This window comes from Nuphar pumila, chromosome 3 (genome assembly GCF_984573655.1).
Source record: "Nuphar pumila chromosome 3, dmNupPumi1.hap1.1, whole genome shotgun sequence".
Lineage (NCBI taxonomy): Eukaryota > Viridiplantae > Streptophyta > Magnoliopsida > Nymphaeales > Nymphaeaceae > Nuphar > Nuphar pumila.
In genome coordinates, this window is record NC_143251.1 from 121,309,917 (window position 1) to 121,333,330 (window position 23,414).

The 23,414-nt window shown below is 37.6% G+C and overlaps 1 protein-coding gene across 8 annotated transcripts in view; it reads right to left on the reverse strand.

Annotated features, from left to right (window-relative positions):
- The window catches only part of ATM (Serine/Threonine-kinase ATM-like protein), a 308,602-nt gene that overhangs the window by 221,841 nt on the left and 63,347 nt on the right, over positions 1–23,414 (reverse strand). For 7 of the 8 annotated variants that reach the window (XM_089999875.1, XM_089999874.1, XM_089999877.1 and 4 more), the window contains 10 exons: positions 22,910–23,029; positions 15,977–16,162; positions 11,235–11,356; positions 11,056–11,125; positions 10,847–10,974; positions 3,896–4,037; positions 3,656–3,796; positions 3,469–3,567; positions 3,321–3,367; positions 3,001–3,196 (listed from right to left, as the gene is read on the reverse strand). In XM_089999875.1, the coding sequence (XP_089856001.1) occupies positions 3,001–3,196; positions 3,321–3,367; positions 3,469–3,567; positions 3,656–3,796; positions 3,896–4,037; positions 10,847–10,974; positions 11,056–11,125; positions 11,235–11,356; positions 15,977–16,162; positions 22,910–23,029 (1,251 nt within the window). The remainder of the gene's footprint in view (positions 1–3,000; positions 3,197–3,320; positions 3,368–3,468; positions 3,568–3,655; positions 3,797–3,895; positions 4,038–10,846; positions 10,975–11,055; positions 11,126–11,234; positions 11,357–15,976; positions 16,163–22,909; positions 23,030–23,414) is intronic. The other variant, XM_089999876.1, reaches the window with a different exon arrangement.

Consider the following 23,414-nt stretch of genomic DNA (forward strand, 5'->3'; position numbering starts at 1 on the left):
TGTAGGAGAGTTGTAACTATTCTTTGTGTCTCTCATCTTCCCTTTGCTTCTTTTTGTTTCCCCATGGTATCAAAACTATGTTCGCAGCACTGAGAGTTTTGAAATTAGATTTGGAGAGCCAAGGAGATCGTCCTTCATCAGCTTGTGCAATGAGAGGTATGAGGTTGCAATAACATTAGTAGTGGAGTTCACACCCAGCAGAGCTATCATGATCGAACCATGTTTGTATCCTCATTCGCTCATGAAAAATTCATACTTTTACTAAAATCTTGCATGGAATACAAATTCATGCGCTTTTTCTCATTTGAAACAAGAGAAAGACCCGTACCTTAATCGTAGATCGAATGAAAACTAAAAACGGATGGGTTGTTTGGAGTCGAAGCCTTCTTCTTCTTCCTCCTTCCTCTTTCTTTCTCACTCTTTCTCTCTCTTCTCTATTTTCTCTTATCTTTCTCCCTCTCTTTTTTTTAGCTATAAATAGGTGAAAAGGGGGGTGGCACCCCCCCCTTATCCATCCAGCCCTTCTAGAGAGGGCCGGAGGTTAATCTCCTATTTGGACTCTCTCTCTTTCCAAGATTTTTAAAACTCTAAAGTTGACTTTTCAAAGCTTCTTTCCTAATTTAATTAAAATTTCTCAAACATTCTTTAGCCTTCTTAGACATGTATAAGGACTCTATCAAGGAGTCCTAAACAACGCTCAAAATTAAATTTTGGAATTAATTAAAATTATTTATTTATTATTATTATTTATTATATATACATAAATTTCCATAGGGTACCTTGTCCCTTTGGCAGTCTTCTCAACACTAGTTAACTTAAATTTAAATAAAAAATTTGATTTTAAAGCTGGATTTTTGTTGGGCATGAATTTTGGATCTGGATCCGGATTCAAGATCCAAATCCATATTCAAACCCCAAATGGGTCCTGGACTGAATCAATTCCAGATTAATATGGGTCTTGGATAGAATCTAGATCCATATTAATTCGAATCAAATAAATTGCATCCAATCCGATCCAAATCCGGACTCGGCACGTCGAGGCGGTCCTTTTTTGAAAAAATGTGATTTTAGGGTCAACCGTAACCAAATTCAGAAAAACAAAATAATGTTACGCTCAAAATTTTGAGACGCATCCAACGATATATAACTCAAATTTTGCCCAAAAACAACCTGAATTTGGATCAAATTTTGCTTGAATTTAAAGGATGAAAATAAAACTTTTTCTCATATTTTAAGTGGCTCGTTTAGGCCTTGCCGATAAGACCTGGGTCAAGCCCAAACTCAAAAGCATCGGCCCAAAATCGAGAATCTATCGATTTTTCCTCTATAATAAGTATGAGCGGGAGCATAAAGAAATGTGTAATAAGTAATATCACCTTATGTCACATGGGTGCATCGAGCAGGCCGGCACACTTGAGTCAGGTGCAGAGGGTGCGGGGGAAAGTACCGCCCGCACAAAAAGTGCGACATGGGCTGGGTCGGGTCCAGACCCGGCTTAGCCCACCAAAAAGACCCATTTTTCCTCTAATTTCTCTGCCAGTGACTGTCAGCGGCAGAGGGAGGAGGAAGAGAAGGAGGAAAAAAAAGAGAAGAGAAGAGGAAGGAGGAGAAGCAAGAGAAAGAAGAAGAAAAAGGAAGAAGAGGAAGAGGAAAAGAAAGAAAAAATAGGAGGAAAAAGGATGGAGGGAAAGAAAAGGAGGAACAAGCAATGGAGAGAGAGAGAGAGAGAGGTTTGGGGGTGGACATACCTCACTCCTCTTCTTTTTTATTCTTCTTCTTCACAGTCTTCGGACAGAGAGAGAAAGAGACCCTTTTGCCGCCCCACCCTCTCTATTTTATACCGGACATGGGTTTGGATTAGTCAATCCAAACCATGGTTGCCAGTTGAGGAAGCGGGAGCGGGAAGCGAGGCACTTTCAAAATTTTAGGAAGCGGGAAGCGTGGGACCACTTAGGAGCAAGTCGAGAATCGTCTCGGAAGCGACCTAGGAAGCGAACCAGAAGCGACCTAGGAAGCGAGAGGGAAGCGAAAAAAAAAAATACAAAAAAATTGAAAAAAAAAATTAAGTGTGGGGGAAGCGTGATGGGAAGTGTGCTTCCCATTAAAGGGAAGTGTACTTCTCATTTAAAAGTGGTGCTTCCTCGCACGCTTCGGAAGCACGACGTTTCGCGCTTCCCCTTTTCCTAGGCGCTTCCAGTAACTCTGATCCAAACCCATATATTTAAGTATGGGTTCAATCCAAACCCATATCTTTATGTATGGGTTCAATCTAAACCCATATTTTATAAAATACTAATAAATTTGGTGTTTAATTTAACTCAAACCAAAATAACAAATACACATATATATAACTGTAGCCCCGTACCCTTATTTTTTTAATTTTCCATCTCGTACCTTGAACCCGCAACCTGTACCCATGTGACATAGGTATCACCATTGTACTTTAATATCCATTATTTTGTATACAAGGGCATTTCTGTACATAAACTTCGTAAGGGTCATAAAGTCAAAGTTATAGAGTTCATTTTTAGATTCTTTCTTCTAGAGAGAGGGATCGAGCCCTACAAGAGTTGTAACTATTCTTTTTGGAAAGAAATCAAGTTTCTTTGTGCCTCTCATCTTCCTCCTGCTTCTCTTTGTTCCCCAAAGGTACAAAGGCACAAACACATGCATGGATGCATGAAAGCACACAATGCCAACAAAAACAAATGCATGTTGCTGCAACTACCTGAACAAATTTATGTGCACAGTATGTGCATACATACACATGAAGGCAAACACATAAATGTGCATCGAGCATGGACCCATTTTTTAGAATTAAACCAAACAAGAGAAAATAGAAATCATTCCTATTTAAGTCACAAAGGAAAGTACAGATTCAAAATAAGTGTGTAGAAAATAAAGACTTGTGTCCCTGACTCAATGACAAGGACATGAAAAGAACCAGCATGGATCTTAAACAGCAGATCATTACAAAATTCAATTTTTGCTCATATATACCCGGGAAAGGAAGTCAGCAACCATGTGTCTGATATATTTTGCATCGTCTGAGCTACACTTGGAAACAAGATCCCACACTGCTGAAACAGTTGAAGGATCATGACACCAGTAACTGGATTCTGTTTGACACTTATCAACATTCTTCTCAGGTTGAATGATTTCTCTCTTTAACAGCTTCCTGTGAAGTGCTTTAAGACTAGAGGGAAACAGGCAAAAGTAAAAGAAAATGAGCTATGGCAATAAACTAGTATTTATAAAACCATAACGAAAAGTATCCAGCAATATTTCTTCATCCTGAGGCATGGTAATAAGTCAAGTACCTTGAGAGGCGTACTGGAGGAGGAAGGTCACTCATTCTCTGTACAAACTGTTATGGGGAAAACAGTATTTTGCATCACTGACAAAAGAAATCTTTTGATTTCCACCTTGAAGAGGACAATTAGAAAAAAAAAAACTAAAATAAACTACCTTGACAAACTTATCTGCAGTTGTGTAGCGCATCTGAAGTTTCTGATGAAAAATCCTCATCTTCTCAAAGCAATCAACTTCAGGAAAGGGTTCCAACTCCTTCAAAATGAATACTGCATCAGACAAGGGATAAAATAATTCATTTAGACTACTAACAACAACAAAAGGTTGTTCACGGGAAGCCTACTCTGATACAATCATGTAGAGACTGATCTGCATCCACGATTAATTTATGAAGCAGAGACAGAACTTTAGGAGAGGGCATGCCGGTGCGCCTCTCATCTTGGTCAGCAGGAATGCAAGAAGCTACCAATATTGACACTAAAAACTGCATTCATATCGGACAGAATTTTAAATATTTCATAATGAAAACATACACTCTTCAGAAATTCACTAATGGGGACAAGGAAGACGGTAGGAAGGTTACCTGGAGTTGCTCACGAAGCACACAGATGGAATCATTTGAGCCACTATTTCCAAAATTTTCAAGCAACAAAGAAAGTAAATCGCAGCATTTCTCCTGCAATGCAGGGGACCCAATGCACTGTCCGATCAAACTGAAAAGATAGCTGTCAAAAACAAAATTTTGAGAAGATATCATGAAACTAGCAGAAGTCCATATTTATGGGAAGCTATCAAGTGATTCATATCTGGCACATTTGTGGAAGAAAAATTACAGCATATGCATAAAAAAGAAATTGGTCTCATTAACCTCAAGGTTCATAACTATAAGAAAATAATGGAAAAGTGTTATAACGTTCATGTAAAACTCTAAGCAAAAAATCATGCCTAAATTCAGAGAGCACAACATTACCAGCATAAAGGAGGAGCAATGAATAATCCAATCAAGTGTTTATTGAAACAATGAGTAAGAGTGCACAAAGTAGCAAAAATATCCATGAAAGAAGATGGGAGATGATGGGACAAAACTTGCCCAAGCAGGTCATGAAAGGCACAATCCAAACACTAAAAGTTTTTAACAATGCCAACAATCCTGTTCTCAAGGGTTCATGTATGTGGTAACATGGAAGTTGTTCCCATTGTTAAAAAAACAAAACTCTATCACCATGACTGGTATTTATCGTAATATTGCAGCTCTATACAACATGAAGCACCTTCTACATTGAAAAATGGGTTCCATTTCACTGTAACCAACAATACATAGGAGCCTCCAGAACAAATTCCATAGGCTGGTTCAGGACAATTATGCCTAGGATTCCCTGATTCATTCTCGTATTGGAGCTTTTGACAGGTTTTAGAGAGAGGTGAGGAATCAAGTCAAGGGTAGGCCCCTAACATCAAACCTCGAAAACCCCCTCATTTCTAAGAACAGACTAGAATTTGGAACGTTTTGCAATTTCTCATACCCCCTAATTACATAAAGCTCAACCCCTGCTCCGCAAAGCTAGATCAAAACATTTACAGATGAAAGTATGGCAAGTTGTAATAGTCATAACAAAATTTTCTTACTCAAATAAGAAACACAAGATTTTTCTCCAACTTCTTTAGTTTTCAAGACAACCAAATATTGTGTTTTTTGTGTTTCTACACTAAATCTAACTGCATAAACTTCCAAAATCATGTGTAGAAACTTAAATAGCAAGCTCAAGTGACTTTAAGGGTTATTTTTTTCCACTTTCAAATTGTATACAACAAGTTATGTTGGAGGATTTGTTGGAAATGAGGACATATAACAGAAGTTGTATAAGGCAATGCTATAAATATTCTCATGATTGAATTGCTCACCGAGTTGACTCGAGACTCGGCCAAGTCAACCCGGATCGGACACCTACCAAGTCAAGAAAAAGGCTTCACTTGTTATTAACCAAAACTCGCCCGAGTTTTGGTGTTAACTCAGATGATTCAGCCGATTCACAAGTCATTTATGACTCGACCAAGTCAAGTTTTAAAAGTAAAGCTTTAATAAGGGGCAAATCCCTACTCTTTCGTCCTTTTCCCAAATCTTGACTCTTCTCCCTCTTGCTTTGTGTCCTCTCAAGCATGAAGCACCACCATAGAAGGAGATTTTCCAGTGCTCTCTCTCTCTCTCTCTCTCTCTCTCTCTCTCTCTCTCTCTCTCAATGAGAGAAGCATCAGAGCCAGTAAAGAAGTAGATTGCAGGAAGAACTGTGTAGGATGCCAAAAAACAGCTTCTTGGAGGCTGAAAACCTCATCATGAACCCACGTTACTTCATTATAGTTGTCCCGCACCGTGCCTTCGGAATGGGGTATGTGTAGCGCAAATCTCTACTGAGTGAAAAATACATCAAGTGTAGGAACGTGTGGTATGCGTTGGCTTGATCGGTGACATGCGGTGGTAGCATGGCATGTGATAGGCAACCTTATTTCTATTCCCCTCACCTCAAGGAAGATGTACATTGCTCCTGTGTGTAGATGACATGATTATTACAATAAATTATTTGCAAGTAGAAGATACTAAGAGGAGACTGGCTAAAATCTTTGAAATGAAAGATTTGGGCTTTTTAAAATATTTTCTTGGGTTGGAAGTTGCATATCAAAAAGAGGACTTTATTTGTCTCGACATAAGTATGCAATTGATTTGGTGGTAAAAGCAAGACTGATTGGTGACTCTAGAAGAGTGGAATCGCCCATGGAAGGGAATGTTAGGTTGAGAGCATCAGATGGTGTTGAGTTAGAAGGCAACTAGTCGGGAGTTTGATATATTTGACTATTACCCGACACGATATTGTTTGTGATGTTCATGTTGTCAACCAATTCATGACCTCTCCTAGATCGGTCCACTTTGCAGCAGCTTTTATGAATTATTAGGTATGTGAGAGATACAATGCACTTCGTGATATTTTTTTCATCCTTTTCCTTTACAAAGCTCAGAGCCTACTGTGATGCAAATTTTTTAGGGTCTACTAAGAATCATCTCTCTACGTCAGGATTTTGTCATTGATCTCTTGAAAGAGTAAAAAGTAGCAAAGAGTTTACCTATCCAGCTCAGAGCCTACTGTGATGCAGATTTTTTAGGGTCTAATAAGAATAATCTCTCGATGTCAGGATTTTGTCATTGATCTCTTGAAAGAATAAAAAGTAGCAAAGAGTTTACCTATCCACATTTGAGGCAAAATATAGAGCAACAGCTCATGCTACAGCAGAGATCACATGGATTAGATGGCTTCTAGGAGAGCTTGGGATTTCAATATGTAAATGAACCACATTGTATTGTGACAACATGAGTGCTTTTCACATTGTCAAAAATCCAGAGTTCAATGAAAGAACCAAGCATATTGAAATAGATTATCACTTACAAGGAGAGCATATTAAGATGGAATTATTTTGCTTGAGCATGTTGGCTCCAAGGATCAAATTATAGATGTGTTTACCAAGAGCCCTCTTTCTATTTTCGAGATATTCCCCTCCAAACTTGGAATGATACCTCTAGCATCATTTCAAGTTTGAGTGTTGAGAAATGAGTTAAACCTTATAATGTTTCTTGTATTTGAGCCCCTTTTTTGTAAATACATTATTTATAGGGGTAATCTTGTATTTTTTCAATCTATTGTAAAGGGTCAATGCAAAGAGGACTATTTTTGTCCTAGCTCAATTAGGGTATTAGTGAGAAGGGGGGTTGACTCCTTTTATTGTTGTAACTTATTCATTCTTGCTAATGAAGGTCTCCATATTCCTCACTATCTAATGCCCTACTCCTTGCTTCTAATGTTAATGTTTTGATATATCCTTCATCTTACAAGTCAACATATATATCCCTCATCGTACAAGTCAACATTCACTGAAATTGAAACTTTTTCCAGTGAATCTGCTTTTTTATACCATTTTTTCGCAAAACTTTCAAGCACTTATAAGGTCATTTTCACCTATTTGTATACACAAAAAACTAAGAGGCTTTCCCCTCTCATTTTAGGAGCTCTATAGACTTTTCTCATTTCAGTTCTTGAGAGACATTTTGTGAGTGATAATTAAAAGTTTGCTCTAATTCAACATTTGGGAAGCTCACTTTATGTGTGAAATTGATACATCTATGTATTTAGGGGGAAACCATGAGGTAGGAAGCTATATCTTCAATTCCAAAGAGAAGTTTTTCTGAAGATTTCTACATATTCTCAAGAATGAACTGAAAAGACATTGTTGGGACTATTATGTGTTCTCATGTAAGAGAACAATCAGTCACTTCTCCAATGTAACTACTACAAGGAGTTGCAAGCAGGAATATAGCAATTTTTTTATGAAGAGGAACCCTCACCTAAGCAAGGAAAACCCCGGGTGGGTCCCCACGAGCACCCTGCCTTACGTGGCACACCTCTAAAAGTTAGACACATCCGTGTTCCAGTGAGGTTTGATTTGCTTAGCAAAAATATTAATTGGCCAAATAGGAAGTAAAATATAGAGATTTGCCAAAACTTGTAAACAATAGATGAAAATTTTGCTTATATAAAATAAAAAAACATGAAGGTTGTAGAAATTTAGAGATGGAACATGTTGAAAAGACGTGTTTGTGTTCATATCAGATCACGGCTCAGGGTCAAGACCCGTGATCATGTATTCCTTTCATTAATGGCACATATGTAATTATTCTTTGTTGTAAAAGGGTATTTTAGTACCCTAAATTTTTGTATTAGTAACAGCATATAATGACAAGATTAGTAGCAGCCGATTCCTGTATTGGGAATCAGGGTTTCTCTGCAGCTCCATCTCTCTCTCTCTGTTCCTCATCCTTCACGCATGCTAAAACTCTGGATTTATAAAATCTAACATGGTATCAAAGCCACGCTAGAGCTGGATCCGGGATTGCTTCCAAAAGGTATGTCTAGAAAGATTGTTCAGTCTCCCAAGTCAGAAAATTGATTTCCAATATCTTTCTGCTTCTTTACCTTGATCAGACCAATATCTTTGTGCTTCTCAACCTTGATCAGACCTGATCAAAATCAGATCTGATCACGTTTTCTGTAATTAACCAATTTTGTCTCGCATCAGATCTACACAGAGTACGCATTTGAAAATGTGTTTGATCAGCTTCCGCTAGGCAGCTGCGCACGAGGAGGTGTGCAGGGCCAATGAAATGATTCAACACATGGAAAGGTGTTGGCACGTGGCCTTAGGCCGTTAGGCTGGGCAACTTGGCGTGTCGCGGGATAAATTAGTTGTGAGTGAGTGATCGGAAGGCTTGCAGCGGTAAGGATCGTCGTGTCGCACTGGCTTATTGAAAAAAGTAAGTTCGTGACAAATTGGTATCAAAGCAGAAAGATTCACAAAGACCTTGTTCATAGAGTGTGACACTGAAGAAGACAATAATAGTTTATCTTGGTTACGCAAATTTGTGCAGCTAAAGTATTGTTGACCGAGTACAGAAGCAAGATGTTAGCAGGATGGTATGAGACATATTGGCCATAGTAAGCAGAAGTGTAGATAAGCCAAAGATACCAACCAATTATGTGTTAGGCTCACAGGTGGAGCGTGACGTTTGCCTTGTGCATGCAGAGAATACACGTTGAATTCAGCTGGATGGATTCGCACATTTGGGTATGAGAGACTCAACTAAACTTTTAGATTCTCTCCCAAGATTGTGGGTTAGCGGAGTGCGCATGTTGAGTAGAATGCTCACTGTTTTGGTCCCTTGAGTTGGCAGATCCTCTGTGGATTGTGTGTGCGAAAAAAGTTGTTATTCGTGGCTCATCGGTTCCTGCGTGAACGTTTTCTTGACTCTGAGAGAGAGTTACAGTGTGCTGGCTCTGGGAGAGGAGTTGCAGCGTTGGGCCAAGATGCCCTTGTGAGGACGAGTAACGAGGTAGACGCTTTGAAGGACCACTTTGAGGTGATACGCAAGAAGACGTTCCCCACCTGATAACTAGTTTGGACTGTTGAAAAGCCGCGAATTGGTGATTAAGGGAGTTAATATCCCTGCAACACGCGTTGGTGGTCGTCTTTCTCTGCTAAGACCACGAAGGGCTTGAAATTTCCCTTGCTGAGGTTGGAAGGCACCCTAACCATAAGCATGAAGATGACAAGTTTGTGGTGCGGGCAAGGATGACTCGTTTGTGCATGAGACAGCATTGGGGTCTCACGAGCAGAGAATGCTCGATGTTGATAAAGTAGAAGACCAATGTCTAAGTGATCAGAGATGCGTTAAGGAATGAGACTTGGCATGTTAAAGGTTCTGGCAATAGTGGATGTAAACCAGAACAAGTTGTGTAGGCTAAAGAAAAAGAATAAACCAAAGATAAGTACAAAGGAAAACTGGCATATTTGTAAAGATTGTGTTCTTACCTGCACCGGCATTGCCAAGGAGGACAATGGTTTGGGTGGGGGAGAATGTCCCGGACCTATCTTTCGGAATAGGGCAAGTTGCAGTGTGAAGCTCTACTGATTGAAAAATGCATCGTGTAGGAATGTGTGGTATGTGTTGGCTTGATCGATGACATGCAATGGTAGCATGGCATGCGATAGGCAACGGTATCATCGTTAGTGCATCGTTGTATGGCAGCACAGACATGGAGCATTGTTTGGTTAAGCAGTGCCAGCATATTAGAGGATGTTGCCTTTGGAGATTTTGTTAAGGACCTCTCGGCTTGCAGTGTCCCACGTGTAGCGGTTGGACACACGGGGGTACGTATGGATTAGGGCTAATTCACTCAGAGATCACATTAGGTGATTCCAACCGAGTATGGTGACTCGGGGCTAGGCGAGTGAATGCCTAGGCGCTGGCTAATGAGTCTGGGTGGTGCTCTTCACTATGGTGTTCAATCATCAACTGGTCTTCGGACGGGGGGCCGCAAGGTCTTGTTCATTTAGTATCGAGGTTTTGATATAGCGTACGCATGGACTAGCAATACGCTTCATGGCACGCAAGGCTAAGGCAATTTTGTACCCTTTCGGAAGTGATAGCTGGTATGTGATGGTTATACACTAAGCGGCATGGACTACATACAGTACGCATTTGAAGATGCTTGATCAGCTTCCACTAGGCAGTTGCGCACGAGGTGGTGTGCATGGCCAATGAAATGATTCGGCACATGGAAAGGTGTTGGTACGCAGCCTTTGGCCGTAGGCTGGCCAGATTAGGCAGCTTGGCGTGTCACGGGTTTGCGAAGCATTCTATGCCCATGACAAATTAGTTGCGAGTGAGCGACCGAAAGGCTTGCGGCAGTAAGGAAGGACCGTCGCACCACAATGGCTTATTGAAAAAAGTAAGCCCGTGACAAGCAGTGTGGCATACATAAAACAAACACTCAAGCACCAAATAACTAATAACAAGTAGGTTAAACAGCATCATCCAGCTAAAGTATGAAAAAGAATTATGGTTCTAAAAAATATTAGATGAACCAAACAAAATGACAAAATTGCACGTGGGCCCGGAGGCATCCAATGACAGATAATTATCACAGCACCATACCATGAAGTGCTAGAAATTGTCGTCCGATCACCAATCACAAGGATAAGTACTTCTATTCTAGCCAAGCCATGACATTTGTGTCTTGGGAGACTTGCAGCAGTAATCTGGTAGTGTATCTCCAAAAGGAACTGCAAAAGAAACAAAACTTCATAAAGGAAAAGAATCCAACATAAAAGCATGAGGGGTTACAAAATGTTAATCCTAATCACCCTGAATACTCTATCTGAACGAAAAACATGTATCTTGTCAACAACACCAACACTCTTTGGAATATTATCCCTGCTAATACAAAAGAAAATGGAAAATGAAGCAATAAAAGCAAAGTTAGCTGCCAAATGAAACAATTTTACTCTACAAAAACATCATATAAAATAGAAAAAATCCCCACATATCCAAGAATCCATCAACAGTTGTTTTCACTGCAAGCACAATTGTGTCCTTCGAGAAGTACGGGACTGTTGGATCCAAAGCAGCAGAACACAGAGAGAAAAGACAGCTGACAATTGCTATCTGAAGAAACACGAAAACAATCTACAGATTAAAGGTCAAAAGAATTTCCAAGACAAAGTAATTATTGTATTTCAAGAGATTTGTAGGTAAAAAGGCCATATGCAATAAAAATAATAGACAAAGAAGAAAGCCAAGATTGCCAGAAAAGTCAAATAAACAGATCAAGGAAATGTTGAAGAACAATAAAATATAGATCAGCATAACTAAAAGTAATAACCAAATGCAAATTGCCTAAAGAATATAAAAGCTGCCCTTTATTTTTATATCATACGACAGTGCCTCTAGCTTGTTAGATTATATATACAGCTGATATTTTACTGAATTTCTATTGTACCGCGTTATGCATACTACAGAGGCATTTTGGTCTTCCCCCAGTATTCCAAGAATATGTGCTTGTACAAGCAAGTTAGTGAATTAATATTTCCTCTGAAGTCACCATATTTTTAGATACGTGCAAGCAACAAGTCTCAGCCTTCATATCCAAGGTTAAAGTGTCCAAGCTTAGCATAGAGGATTGCTTCAAGCAATTTCAGAATTCAATAAACAACATTCATATAGGAGTATGTGGGTGTATACATGAGCCAACTAACTATTCCAACTGCATAGGCAATATTAGGCCCGGCAATAGTAAGATAAATAAGTCTTCATACCATCCTTTGATGCCTTCTAACTGTTACGTTGTATGTATGTGTGTATATATATATATATGTGTGTGTGTGTGTGTGTGTGTGTGTGTGTGTGTGTGTGTGTGTGTGTTTATAATGATGTAATAGGTAAATACCTATTATGGGTAGTTTGGTCATTTTAGTCCTTGCAATAGGCTGTGCCCATTAGGGGCACATTAGTACTTTTACTTTATTTTGTTCTTTTTGTCTTTTTCTGCTTTTATAGGGACTATTTGGTCAAAGACCAAATAGAGCAGTTGGGTTCTTTTTGGACTAGTCAACATAGAGTTGACTAGTCACCGCTTGTGTATAAATAGGGGTGAACCCCCCTCTTGTTCTTTAATGCTTCTCTTAAGCATTCATGCTCAATAAAATATACATATTTTTATGGTCTTGTATTCTTCTAGGCACTTATTTTGTATTTTTGCATATTTCATTACATGGTGTCAGAGCCAAAGAAATCTTTCTTAGCATTTTGTCTTTTGGGTCTTGGGATTCTTTGGTTCAAGTTCATGTTTCGTGAAGGTTTGTGATCGTTGTGTTGCTTGGATTCAAGCCAAATCTTGACTTGGTATGTATCTTAAATCTTTAGTGTTACTTGAGTTATCTATCTCATGCATTAAGCATGAGAAAGCACTCATTTTTCTTATCTTTGAAAAGTTATTGGCTATTTTTGTTAAAAACTAAAATATTTAAATATTTTTTAAAATTATTGTTTGATTTATTCATATTAAATGTTTTATAAGGTTTATAAATTTTGCTTGATCTTGTAAAATGATATATGTGTATGCTTTTATGAGATCTAGTTTGAATCTTAGATTTTTTAACTTGTTTTATATGCATGTATATGATCTAGTATTCTTAAGCATGTCTTGTTGGCATTTAGATGCTTTATTCGAACACTTCATGATTATAAATGTCAAATCATGTTTGTATTTTTTGTTATATTGAAATTTTTTGTTTTTTGAAAAAAAATTAAATACATTAAAATAATTTAAATTTTTTATTTAAAATGGTATGGTGTATCATTCACAAGTATGTTTTATGAGATTTTGCTTTGATATATTATTATGTGAAACATAAAATATTTTATGAAATATTAAAAAAAGATTATGTGGTTAGGATCTTAGTGATCATGGATAATTTGTTATTTTTGAAATTTGAATAAACATTTTTTTATATTGATAATTGATCCTTATGCATAAGGTAATGAGCATGAATTTTTCTTATGGGAGTTATTCACTTTATGAATGTTTTTAAAATTATTAAAAGTAGTTTTATTACTTGCATATATGCTTAAATGTGTTCTTATACATATCTTATTTAAATCTTCATAGCTTTTATATAGGATATGTGGCTTTAAGCTAATAAGATTATTGCATATACATGAATTTTGATATCGGTACAAGTATCCATGATTAGTTGTACTTGTGTATGCTCTTGGTTTCCTATATAGTTCTTTGAGAATCTCTATATATGTTTTGGCCCTCTTTTAAGGGTTGAAATTCAACGGCTTATATTTATAATGATGTAATAAGTAAATAACCAAGGGTAGTTTGGTCAATTTAGTCCTTATAATAGGTTGTGTTCGTTAGGGGCACATTAGTACTTTTGCTTTATTTTGGTTTTTTTGTCCTTTACTGTTTTTATAAGGACTATTTGGTCAAAGACCAAATAAAGTTGTTGGGTTCTTTTTGGATTAGTCCACGTAGAGTTGACTAGTCAATAGAGTTGCTGGAACAGTCCAACAACTATATTTATAGTTGTTCGAACAGTCCAACAGCTCTATTTGAGGCTACCTCTTGTGTATAAATAGGTGTGAACCCCCCTCTTATTCTTTAATGCTTCTCTTAAGCATTCATGCTCAATAAAATATCTTTTATGTTCTTGTGTCCCTCTTTTAAATTCTTTGTTGTCTTGAATGCACTTAGTACTTGTGTAGTGCCTTTATGCTCTTGTATTGTCCCTTAGTTGGACTTATGTATGTGCATGTGCACTTTGTGTTTATGATCTTGGAAGTCCTTAGAGGCCCTTGTTTTGTACTTCCGCATATTTCATTACACTAACATCATAATATTTGTTGTCGTTACTTACTTCCAACTTGTGATTCTATTGAATTGGACTGGAAAATTGTAGCCTAGAGGGACGTCTGCTGCAGCCCAGGTAGTTGATTTTTTCCTTTCAATCTTTGATACCAGATTTAAACAGTCAAAAATGGCTGAAAGAGAAAGTTCCATTGTATGTTCAAGGCTGCATGGGATGGAGCAAGTTCATGCTAATAAGTGGAGCTTAGCACAAGTAGTTGTTAGGAGAGATTATTGGAGGTGGTCAACTTTATTTATATACTTGAGACAAAAGGGAAATAGATATGCTAGTCATGGTTGTTTTTTTAAACTATGGCTTATCCTGGCTTATCTAATGAAGAATAAGAAAGGGATAGGGTATCTCTTCTCCTACATTTTTCTTCTTCTACACACTTCACTACACCCTATTCACACACACATTCATGACTGCACTTCAAAGAATCCTCTACCATCAATTTTAAGACGGTATCAGAGCATAAAATGGACTGGTAGCTAGAGCATCGCATATGTAGTTCATCCTCAATTGAAGCACTACCAAAAGGAGTGACTGCAAAGTAAGGAGGCCCAATGAAGTTTGGGACTGGTAGCATTCAAATGCAGGAGGTCTTTTGATGATTTTAGGAAGAAGAATCAGGTCGGTTGGAGGAAAGAAAGAAGAGAGAAAAGAAAGGAGAAGAAGAGGAAACAAAGAAGGGAGAGAGGACCCAAGAAAGATTATGTTCTTTGATACGTGTAAATCTGGTATCAAAGATTGAAAGGAAGAAAGGAAAGACCTGGGCTGCAGCAGACGTCCCTCCAAGCTCCAATTTTCCCAACATGAGAGGCTGCTCCAGTTGGGGTTTCTTTGATATAATAATGCCCTAATGAGGGGTCAGATTACAAGCATGTGTCATTAAACACATGGCTGGATACAATCTCAAACAGATATAAGATTCAGATACATAACTGTGCCAAATAACATCTCATTAAAATGACCAAAATGCACTCATGTAAATAACAAATAAATCTCAACAAAGTTGCCCTCTACAGATAGGAAATAGTGACAGATGTGAAAATATTCTTTTTGCATTCATCCTACACAATAAGAGTATTCATATTTTAAAAATGAATGTTAAAATCCAATCATGTACTTGCAAGGAACAGCACCATAAATGAAGAAGCAGCAAGTCATATGCTATGGAGAAAGAACCATCCTATGACAAGTTGCCATTCATCTAACATCGATGATCTTTAACTTTATACATACAGATTGCTACAAGCTGCAACCATTATGCAACAAGTTTTCACTAACGTGGATAACCTTAACTTAATAGTATGGATTCTTATAATTTGCACTGATATTCAACTTAATCAATGGGTAATATTTGGCCATGTGGACCTGACCGTCCAAATGAGTTAAAAATCATAGGTGCAGGTTGTGTTGACAAAGTCAAACTTCATAGATGGGTCTAGCACGATCCAAATGCTAGGAATCGGCTCTTTGACAGTGATTGTTGGATGAAAACACGTGATTTTATGAGCCGACAAAATATCACATATTATAGGCCATTGATTTTCCAAATCTCATAAAATTGTGACTATATGTTGTACTCAGATGTTCCAAGAGCCAATTCCCACTAATTAAACCATGTAGACCACATCTGTAAGGTTAGTTTCATGAAAACAACACAAAATTATAAATAAATAACTCATTCAGACGGCATGGCAACCTGACCACACATTAACCCAACATGAGTAGTCCAACGGATCACATCTTGACATAAAACAAATTTAAGTGCATGAAATTGTTGATGTATGCATTTTGCTAATAGCTCACTAGATTATAGAATTGTTTTCAACTGGGGCAAAAGATCATCAGGATAAAGTGTAACCATTTGTTTCTTAATGAGGTTGTCTCTCTCTTGTTCTGTCATTTCTGCAACTTCCAATATTGTGCTGCAAAGCACCTTCTCTCCTTTATCTTTGTCACTACTTGTGCTGCAATAAAGTGCTATGCAGACAGAATAAATTGGAACGAAGTAAATCCTAGCAAGGCTGGTCAATGATTCAGAAGCAACCTGCTAGCACCATAGAAAATTGTAGAAAATCAACCAGTAGCACATGGAATTGAACAAAATCAACAAGAAAATAAAAAGAAATGCAGAAGAAATGAAAGCAGCCAAACATCCTATATCCAAAAAAGAGAGTCCTATCAAAGGCATGAACTACAGGGAATACAAAAACACAGGAAAACATGGATCAGAACTTGTCGATATATTTTGATTAATGGGGTCCTTAATGCATAAACACATGCAGCAATACAGATAAATGCAAAAACATGAATGGCCTTTGAGGCAATAAAAAACCAAAGAGAATAATACAAACGCAGACAAAACCACTAAAAAGTGTACAAAACATATTTATGTATGCACTCTAATATTAACCATCTGCCATAGCCTTAATCTTCGAGGAAGATCAAGCCCTGCAAAAGAAAGAAACTACAGAAGGGAAACACACACAGACAGCAGAAGGCCCGCTATCCCGACTACTGCCTTCAATTCACAATGTGATCAATGAGACTTTGCTGAGAAGGAACTAAAAAACTAGTTGACGGGATCATGAAAAAAGCCACGAGTTGCAACATTGAAGAGATGGAAGAAAAACACAACCAGCTAACTACGGCTTGCAAACAAAATCGCAATCAATTCCTATATGATCAATTTGTTCACTAATATATACTGTTTAACACAATAGATGGCAATCCTGTTGTCATAGAACAATGAGCATGGAAAAAATGTGCCTTCCCATGTCAACAATAAGCTACCTCTTATTAAGATATATATAAGTATATGCATATATATATATTAGCATATATATCTTTGTGTAAACCGAAATACCCATCAGGGGTATTTCGGTCATTTCCTGTAATAGGCATCAGCCCATTAGGGGCTGATGGGCTGACTAACCTTTAGTTTATTTTGTTTTTTATTTCTTACATTTTCAGCTGCATATCAGCTTTTTCAGGTGATGGGACAGCTCCAACTAGCTGTTGGACTATGTCACATGGGTGCGGGTGCGGGGATGCGGCACTTCAAAAAATCCCGGGTGCGGGGGTGCGGCAGGGGCAAAAATGTGTATATATATATATATATAATTTTGAAGTTTTAACAGTTTAACATTTAACAGTAAACATTGTCATAAACTCATAATATAATTCATCATGCATGCAGTATATCAACCTAAATATCAAATTATCAATCAAATAAGTAAAGCAATTACATAAATCAACCTAAATATCAATCAAATAAGTATTGTATAAAAGAACTAAACTACATACCAAAGTATATCCTGATGAAGTAATGGATGTTAATCATTTTCTTCTTCATCATCAAATGCATCATTAGAAGGAATACTGGGCTCGGCCCCTCCCCTGTCGACCCAAAAAAAAAAACAGATGGGGGAGGGGCTCGGCCCCTCCCCTGTCGACCCAAAAAAAAAAAACAGATGGGGGAGGGGCTCGGCCCCTCCCCTGTCGACCCAAAGAAATGCAAGCGAAATGCCAAGTAGGCAGGAGTATGCAAAACTACGTATCTTACAAGGTCATAAGTCTGTGCACATTTCAGTGCAGCGATAATGTAAATGACATAAAGCCAGACTCGATGTGTGAAACCACACATCAAGCTAAATAAATTGCATAAGCCATGCACGATGTACGAAACCATACACCGGCTAAATCAATTGCGTAAGCAGTGCATGATATACGAAACCGTACATCGACTAAGTAAAGTGCGTAAGCAGTAGCCTGTGCACGTTACAACACGGCGACAAAGTAAATGACATAAAGCCAGACTCGATGTGTAAAACTACACATCGAGCTAAATAAACTGCATAAGTGATGCACGACGTACGAAATCGTACATCAGCTAAGGAAATGGTCGGACTCGCTCATGATTCTGAGCATAGGTTTTCAAGGGCTTGTGCCTCAGTGAGTGTGTCATGTTTGTTGCATTGATGTGGTATGCTAAAAGATATTTTATCGTGCTGCAAAAAAAATGATACAACCATTTTAATTTAACAAAGAAAGCCATGTTTATGTCGTAGGGATCGAATCTGAACCCAGTTTGAGCCGACCAGAGCGAGCTGGGCTCTATACAAGAGGCGGGTAGTAAAGCTCAACTAAGCCAGGCTCAGCTTGCTAACTGAGCCGGCTCGGTCTGAAAGTTGAGACCGAGCTGAGCTCGATTCTAGCCGAGCTTAGCTCGACAACTATGCGACCAACGGGAATGGGTGGGCTCGATAGTCAGGTCGAGCCCGGCCCCCATGCTGCGACAGGAAAGGGGGTTGACAGGGTTGCATTCCTAGACAACCCGACTTGTCGACAGCGCCTCACAGTGCGACAAGGGCTGGCCCTATCGAGGCTCAGCTCGATTGAGCGTGGTAAGGCATGGGGTAATGGGGGGGAGAATGGACCCGGATCCGGTCGGATCCAAAACATTTTTTTCCTTTAAATTCATGAGCCTTAAGTCTCTTTTTCATCTTTAAATTACTATGTGCAGTATCTTTGTTCCAGGAAGTGGATTGGGCAAGGCCATAGAAGAGGAGACCTATACTATATGGATTTCTTGTCATTACCATCTAAGTCTTTTTACAATCATGTTCAAACTAAGGATGTTGCCAGATGGCACAAGCGGCTTGGTCATCCTAGTCTCTCTAAGATGTATTTCTTTCCTCTTTTTGAGAAATTTTGTAATGAAAAGGCATTCACATGCAATGAATGCATCCTTGGAAAAATGCATTCTCTCTCTTTTCAACATAGCAACTTCATTTCGAAAAGACCCTTTGAGTTTGTGCATCCATATGCATGAGGACCGTCACCCGTCATATCTAAAAGAGGATATTCATATTATGTTGTCTTTATTGATGATTTCACTAGATATACTGGTTTACTTTCTCAAAAACAAATTCGATATTTTTTCTACTTTCAAAGAAATTCTTATTCAAAATCAATTTCAACGTAATATAGCTATATTTAGATCCGACTCCGGAGGGTAATACATGTCAAAAGAATTTCAAAATTTTCTTAAACAAAATGGCATTATTCATCAAAGATCTTGTCTCAAAACTCCACAACAAAATGGCATTGCCGAAAGAAAGCATAGACATCCCAAAACCATAAGAACTCTTCTCATCTCTAAAAATGTTCCAAAAAAAATTGGCCCGAAGTCTTTCTTTCCGCAACATATCTTATAAATAGGATGCCATCCTCATCTTTAAAAAAAAAAATCTCCTTTGAAAAAATGTTTAAACTATCTCCGGATTTCAAAAGATTAAGAAAATATTTGGTTGTAAATGTTTTGTTCTTTTTCAAGGACAAGACAAACTCTCACCAAAGGCTCTTGAATGTGCTTTTATTGGTTATGGTGAAAATAAAAAAGGATAGAGGTGTTATAATGTTAAAAATAATAAACTTTATGTTTCAAGAAATGTGTTTTTTCTTGAAGATCAAAATGGATTTGAACATCAAAAACCCAAGAAAGATGATTATTCTTTTTCATTTGATTTGCTCCCTAAAGATGACTTTAAAAAATCTAATGATATAATTTGGGATAGTAAGATTGTTTGTTATAATGAGAATGTTTGTGATAACCATTCTCGTCAAAGAGGTGATTCTCCTAGTGAGAATCCTAATGGTATTCATGTATATATTCAGCGTGAGGGAAATGAGCATCAAAATGCTTTTGACATATATTCACAAAATCTCTCTTTAAATGATCAAGTTGAGGAATCCTTGCCTCGACGATCCTCTAGTAGCATTAGACCTCCTCAAAAAATTTCTATCATATGACTCCTTTTCCCCAAATTATAGATCGTGTCTAATGATGATCCATTCCTATCATGAGCCTTTTAACCTTAAAGAAGCTAAGCAATACTCTAATTGGATAGATTCCATGTACCTAGAATTAGAAGCACTCAACAGAGCCGGCACTTGGAAAGTTAGAACTACCCATTTAGGAAAAAAGGTTATTGGTTGTAGGTGGGTCTATAAAGTAAAGACTAAAAGGTTAGTTGCTAAGGGATATGCACAAGAATATGGAATTGAAAGGTACAAGGCTAAGTTAGTTGCTAGGGGATGTGTACAAGAATATGGAATTGATTACGAATTGCAAGGATGACAAGTGTTAGAACTATAATAGCTTTAGCATCAATCAAACAACGGCCCATCTACCAACTAGATGTCAAGAACGTGTTTTTAAATTAAGATCTTTGTGAAGAAGTCAACATGGATCCTCCGCCAGGTCTTGAAATTGAAAAAGGAAAAACACTTAAGCTTGGGAATGATAAAAGGGGCATTAAGTCTATTAAAAATATTCTTAAAAACATTTTTTATATGTCTGACCTTGGATTTCTAAAATATTTTTTAGGAATTGAAGTTGCATATTCTCCTCGGGGATGTGTTCTTTATCAAATGAAGCTTGCATCAGATATTATTGCTAAGTCCGGCTTGACTGAAGAAAAGAAAGTAGAGACTCTAGAAGTAATCAATGCTAAGATGAGAGTCAATGATGGACCTCATTTAGAAGATCTCATTCCTTATCGTCAATTAATCGGATCTCTAACATATTTGTCTATTACCAGGCCAGACATTGCTGATGTTGTACACAATGCAAGTCAGTTTCAGAACGCTCCTACTACTATTCACATGGCAATTGGCATGCGAGTTATCAGACATATGAAGAACATTATAACAAAAGGACTATTTGTATCTCCTTCATCTCCAAATTTAATTCCTTATACTGACTCTGATTGGAGAGAAAATCCCAATGAGCGTTTTTTTACCACAAGTTATTGAGTTTTTCTTAGAAAATCATTAATTTCTTGAAGATGTAAAAAGCATCAGAAGGTTTCCCTGTCTTCTACAGAAGTTGAGTATAGGGTGATAGACATGGGAGTTCTCATTTATATTCCCTCGAAGTTATATTGCAACAACAAAAGTGTCATCTACATTGCTAGCAACCATACATTTCATGAACGAACAAAGAACATTGAGATGGACTATCATTATGTTCAAGATGAGTTTTTATGAAGCACCATTGATCTTCCATATGTCACTTAAGAATACTAGCTTGTGGATTTCTTTACCAAAGTTTTACCATCTCTTAGGTTTTTTTTCTTCTAAGCAAACTATCAATGATCTCACTGTCAGTTTGAGGGAGGGTGTTAGAATATATGTATACTCTGTCTTTGTTACCTTTTGTACCTACTATGGAAAATTTAGTCTTTTTCTATTATGTAAATCGACATGTCTACTAGGGACATTTTTTGTCTTTTTTAGTTTTTTATTTTCTTTTTTATTTGTCCATTTATGAAGGGGCGAGAGGGTTCAACCCATAGAGTCATTGAGACCCTGCCCAACAATCACAAATTTGACCATTGGGGAGCTCCCAAAGACTCTATGGGAGCCCCCCTTAGTCCCATAAACTGTATAAAAAGGGGCCTTTGTCCCCTTCCCTGTTCAATGTTTTTAATAGCATTTTAATACATTATTGTTTATTACAAGCTCTCTCTCACACACATTGTGTGTTTGGTGCCTAGCCCTTTGTGACTTATTGTATTTTGCCCATTAGTGACTTCTTGTCTTTGTGCTTGTGCATTTGTTGTAGTCACTTTGTGACATTGTTCTCAAGGGGCTTGGTGAAAACCAGACTTTCTCAAACAAAGCTCCATAGCAGGTGGTGGTGCATTCGTATAGACTACGTCATGCAAGTCTCCATAAATCAATGCATTCGTCATGTCCACCTCAGAAAGCAGCTAAATCAATAGAATTATGAAAAGCAAACTTTGGAGCGACAACGGTGAAGGTCTTATAGTGGTCTATATCATATTTCTATTTTCACCCTTTAAGTGCTAACCTAGACTAGTATTTTTCAAGAGATCAATCTAACCTATTCTTAACTTTGAAGAAGCATTACTTCCAAACGTCTCCTTTCCAAAGATGTAGAACATCCCATTTAGGTTCACATTGTAACTCTCCAACTCTAAAATCATAGCTTGTTCTCGCTCGTGATGACACACTAGTTGAGCATAAGGGGTACTGATAGTTTGATTTGTGGCTGGGTTGGCCAGGTGGCCAACATTGACTGTCCAATAATATATTTGTGGATGCATGGACGTTGTAATGCTTATGGTTACTCCACTCATTGAAGAGGCTGGAAAAAAATATCCAACCTACTCTACCACTTTATCCAATAGTTTTGTTTCATCATATGTGGCATGAGCAAGATGATAAACCATTAGAATCACTTTGCCATTATGAATCCTCCAAACGTAAAAATTTGTTCCTTTGAGAGAGGCTCTTACACCAGCATGCCATATAGGCACTGGGCCTAGTAAATTTTCTGCATATCTATTCATTATTCCCCTAATTTGCAACCTTCAAATGCCACAATTTCGTATACATTCAAAGTTCAAAAGATGGACATATGATCAGATAACCATTGAATATATAGAGGAATATGCAGCATGTTCAATAAAGTGGAGACTGGTCATAAGTTCATAGTTAAGCAAGAAGCACAATGTAGAACATACAGTAAGTGCTAATCAGACCAAGGACAAAGGATGATAAAATAGTTGAACCAAAGAAAGATCTAGATGTATAGAAAATATAACAATCAAGACAGTAAACAACTGTTTCAATTCACTCCCATATTTTCTATTATCTTATGAATTCTTCAAGCTCCTCTTGGCTAACCAAGATGGCATAATTCAGACAAAAATCTAACCATAGGGAGATAAGAACAGAAACAAAATCAATGATTTAATCATACCAAGGAAACCCAGTTAAGGCCCGCAATGTTTCCACTTAAGATGAGTGAAGGAAGAAGCCAAGGGCAGCAATAGCGCAAGAAAAAATTTGTTTCTGTATCCTGAATAAAAAGGTCTCGTATCTACAAATACCAAAAGCACAAATCAAACAGTTGTTGGACCTGCCCTGCAAGCAAATCGACACATATATAAAAGTAATAAAGCCAGCACTTGTTAGATTACCAAGGATCCAATATTTCAACAAATTATAAGATCACCATTTGTAACTTAAATCCAATGTTTCAAGACTAAATATACCTTCAGTATACAGTACAAATCATATTTAGACTTCCACAATAATCATCACTCCAACATCACAAATGGCTCCAATAGCACTAAGAAGTTTCCTCGTTAGACAGTATCCTAAAGGGCCTTACAAGAAATTCTTTGAATTCCCTGCTATTTTTTGTTACAGGTTGGATAACATTCCGAAACGTCAATTTATCAGTTCTATCCAAACTAAATGCT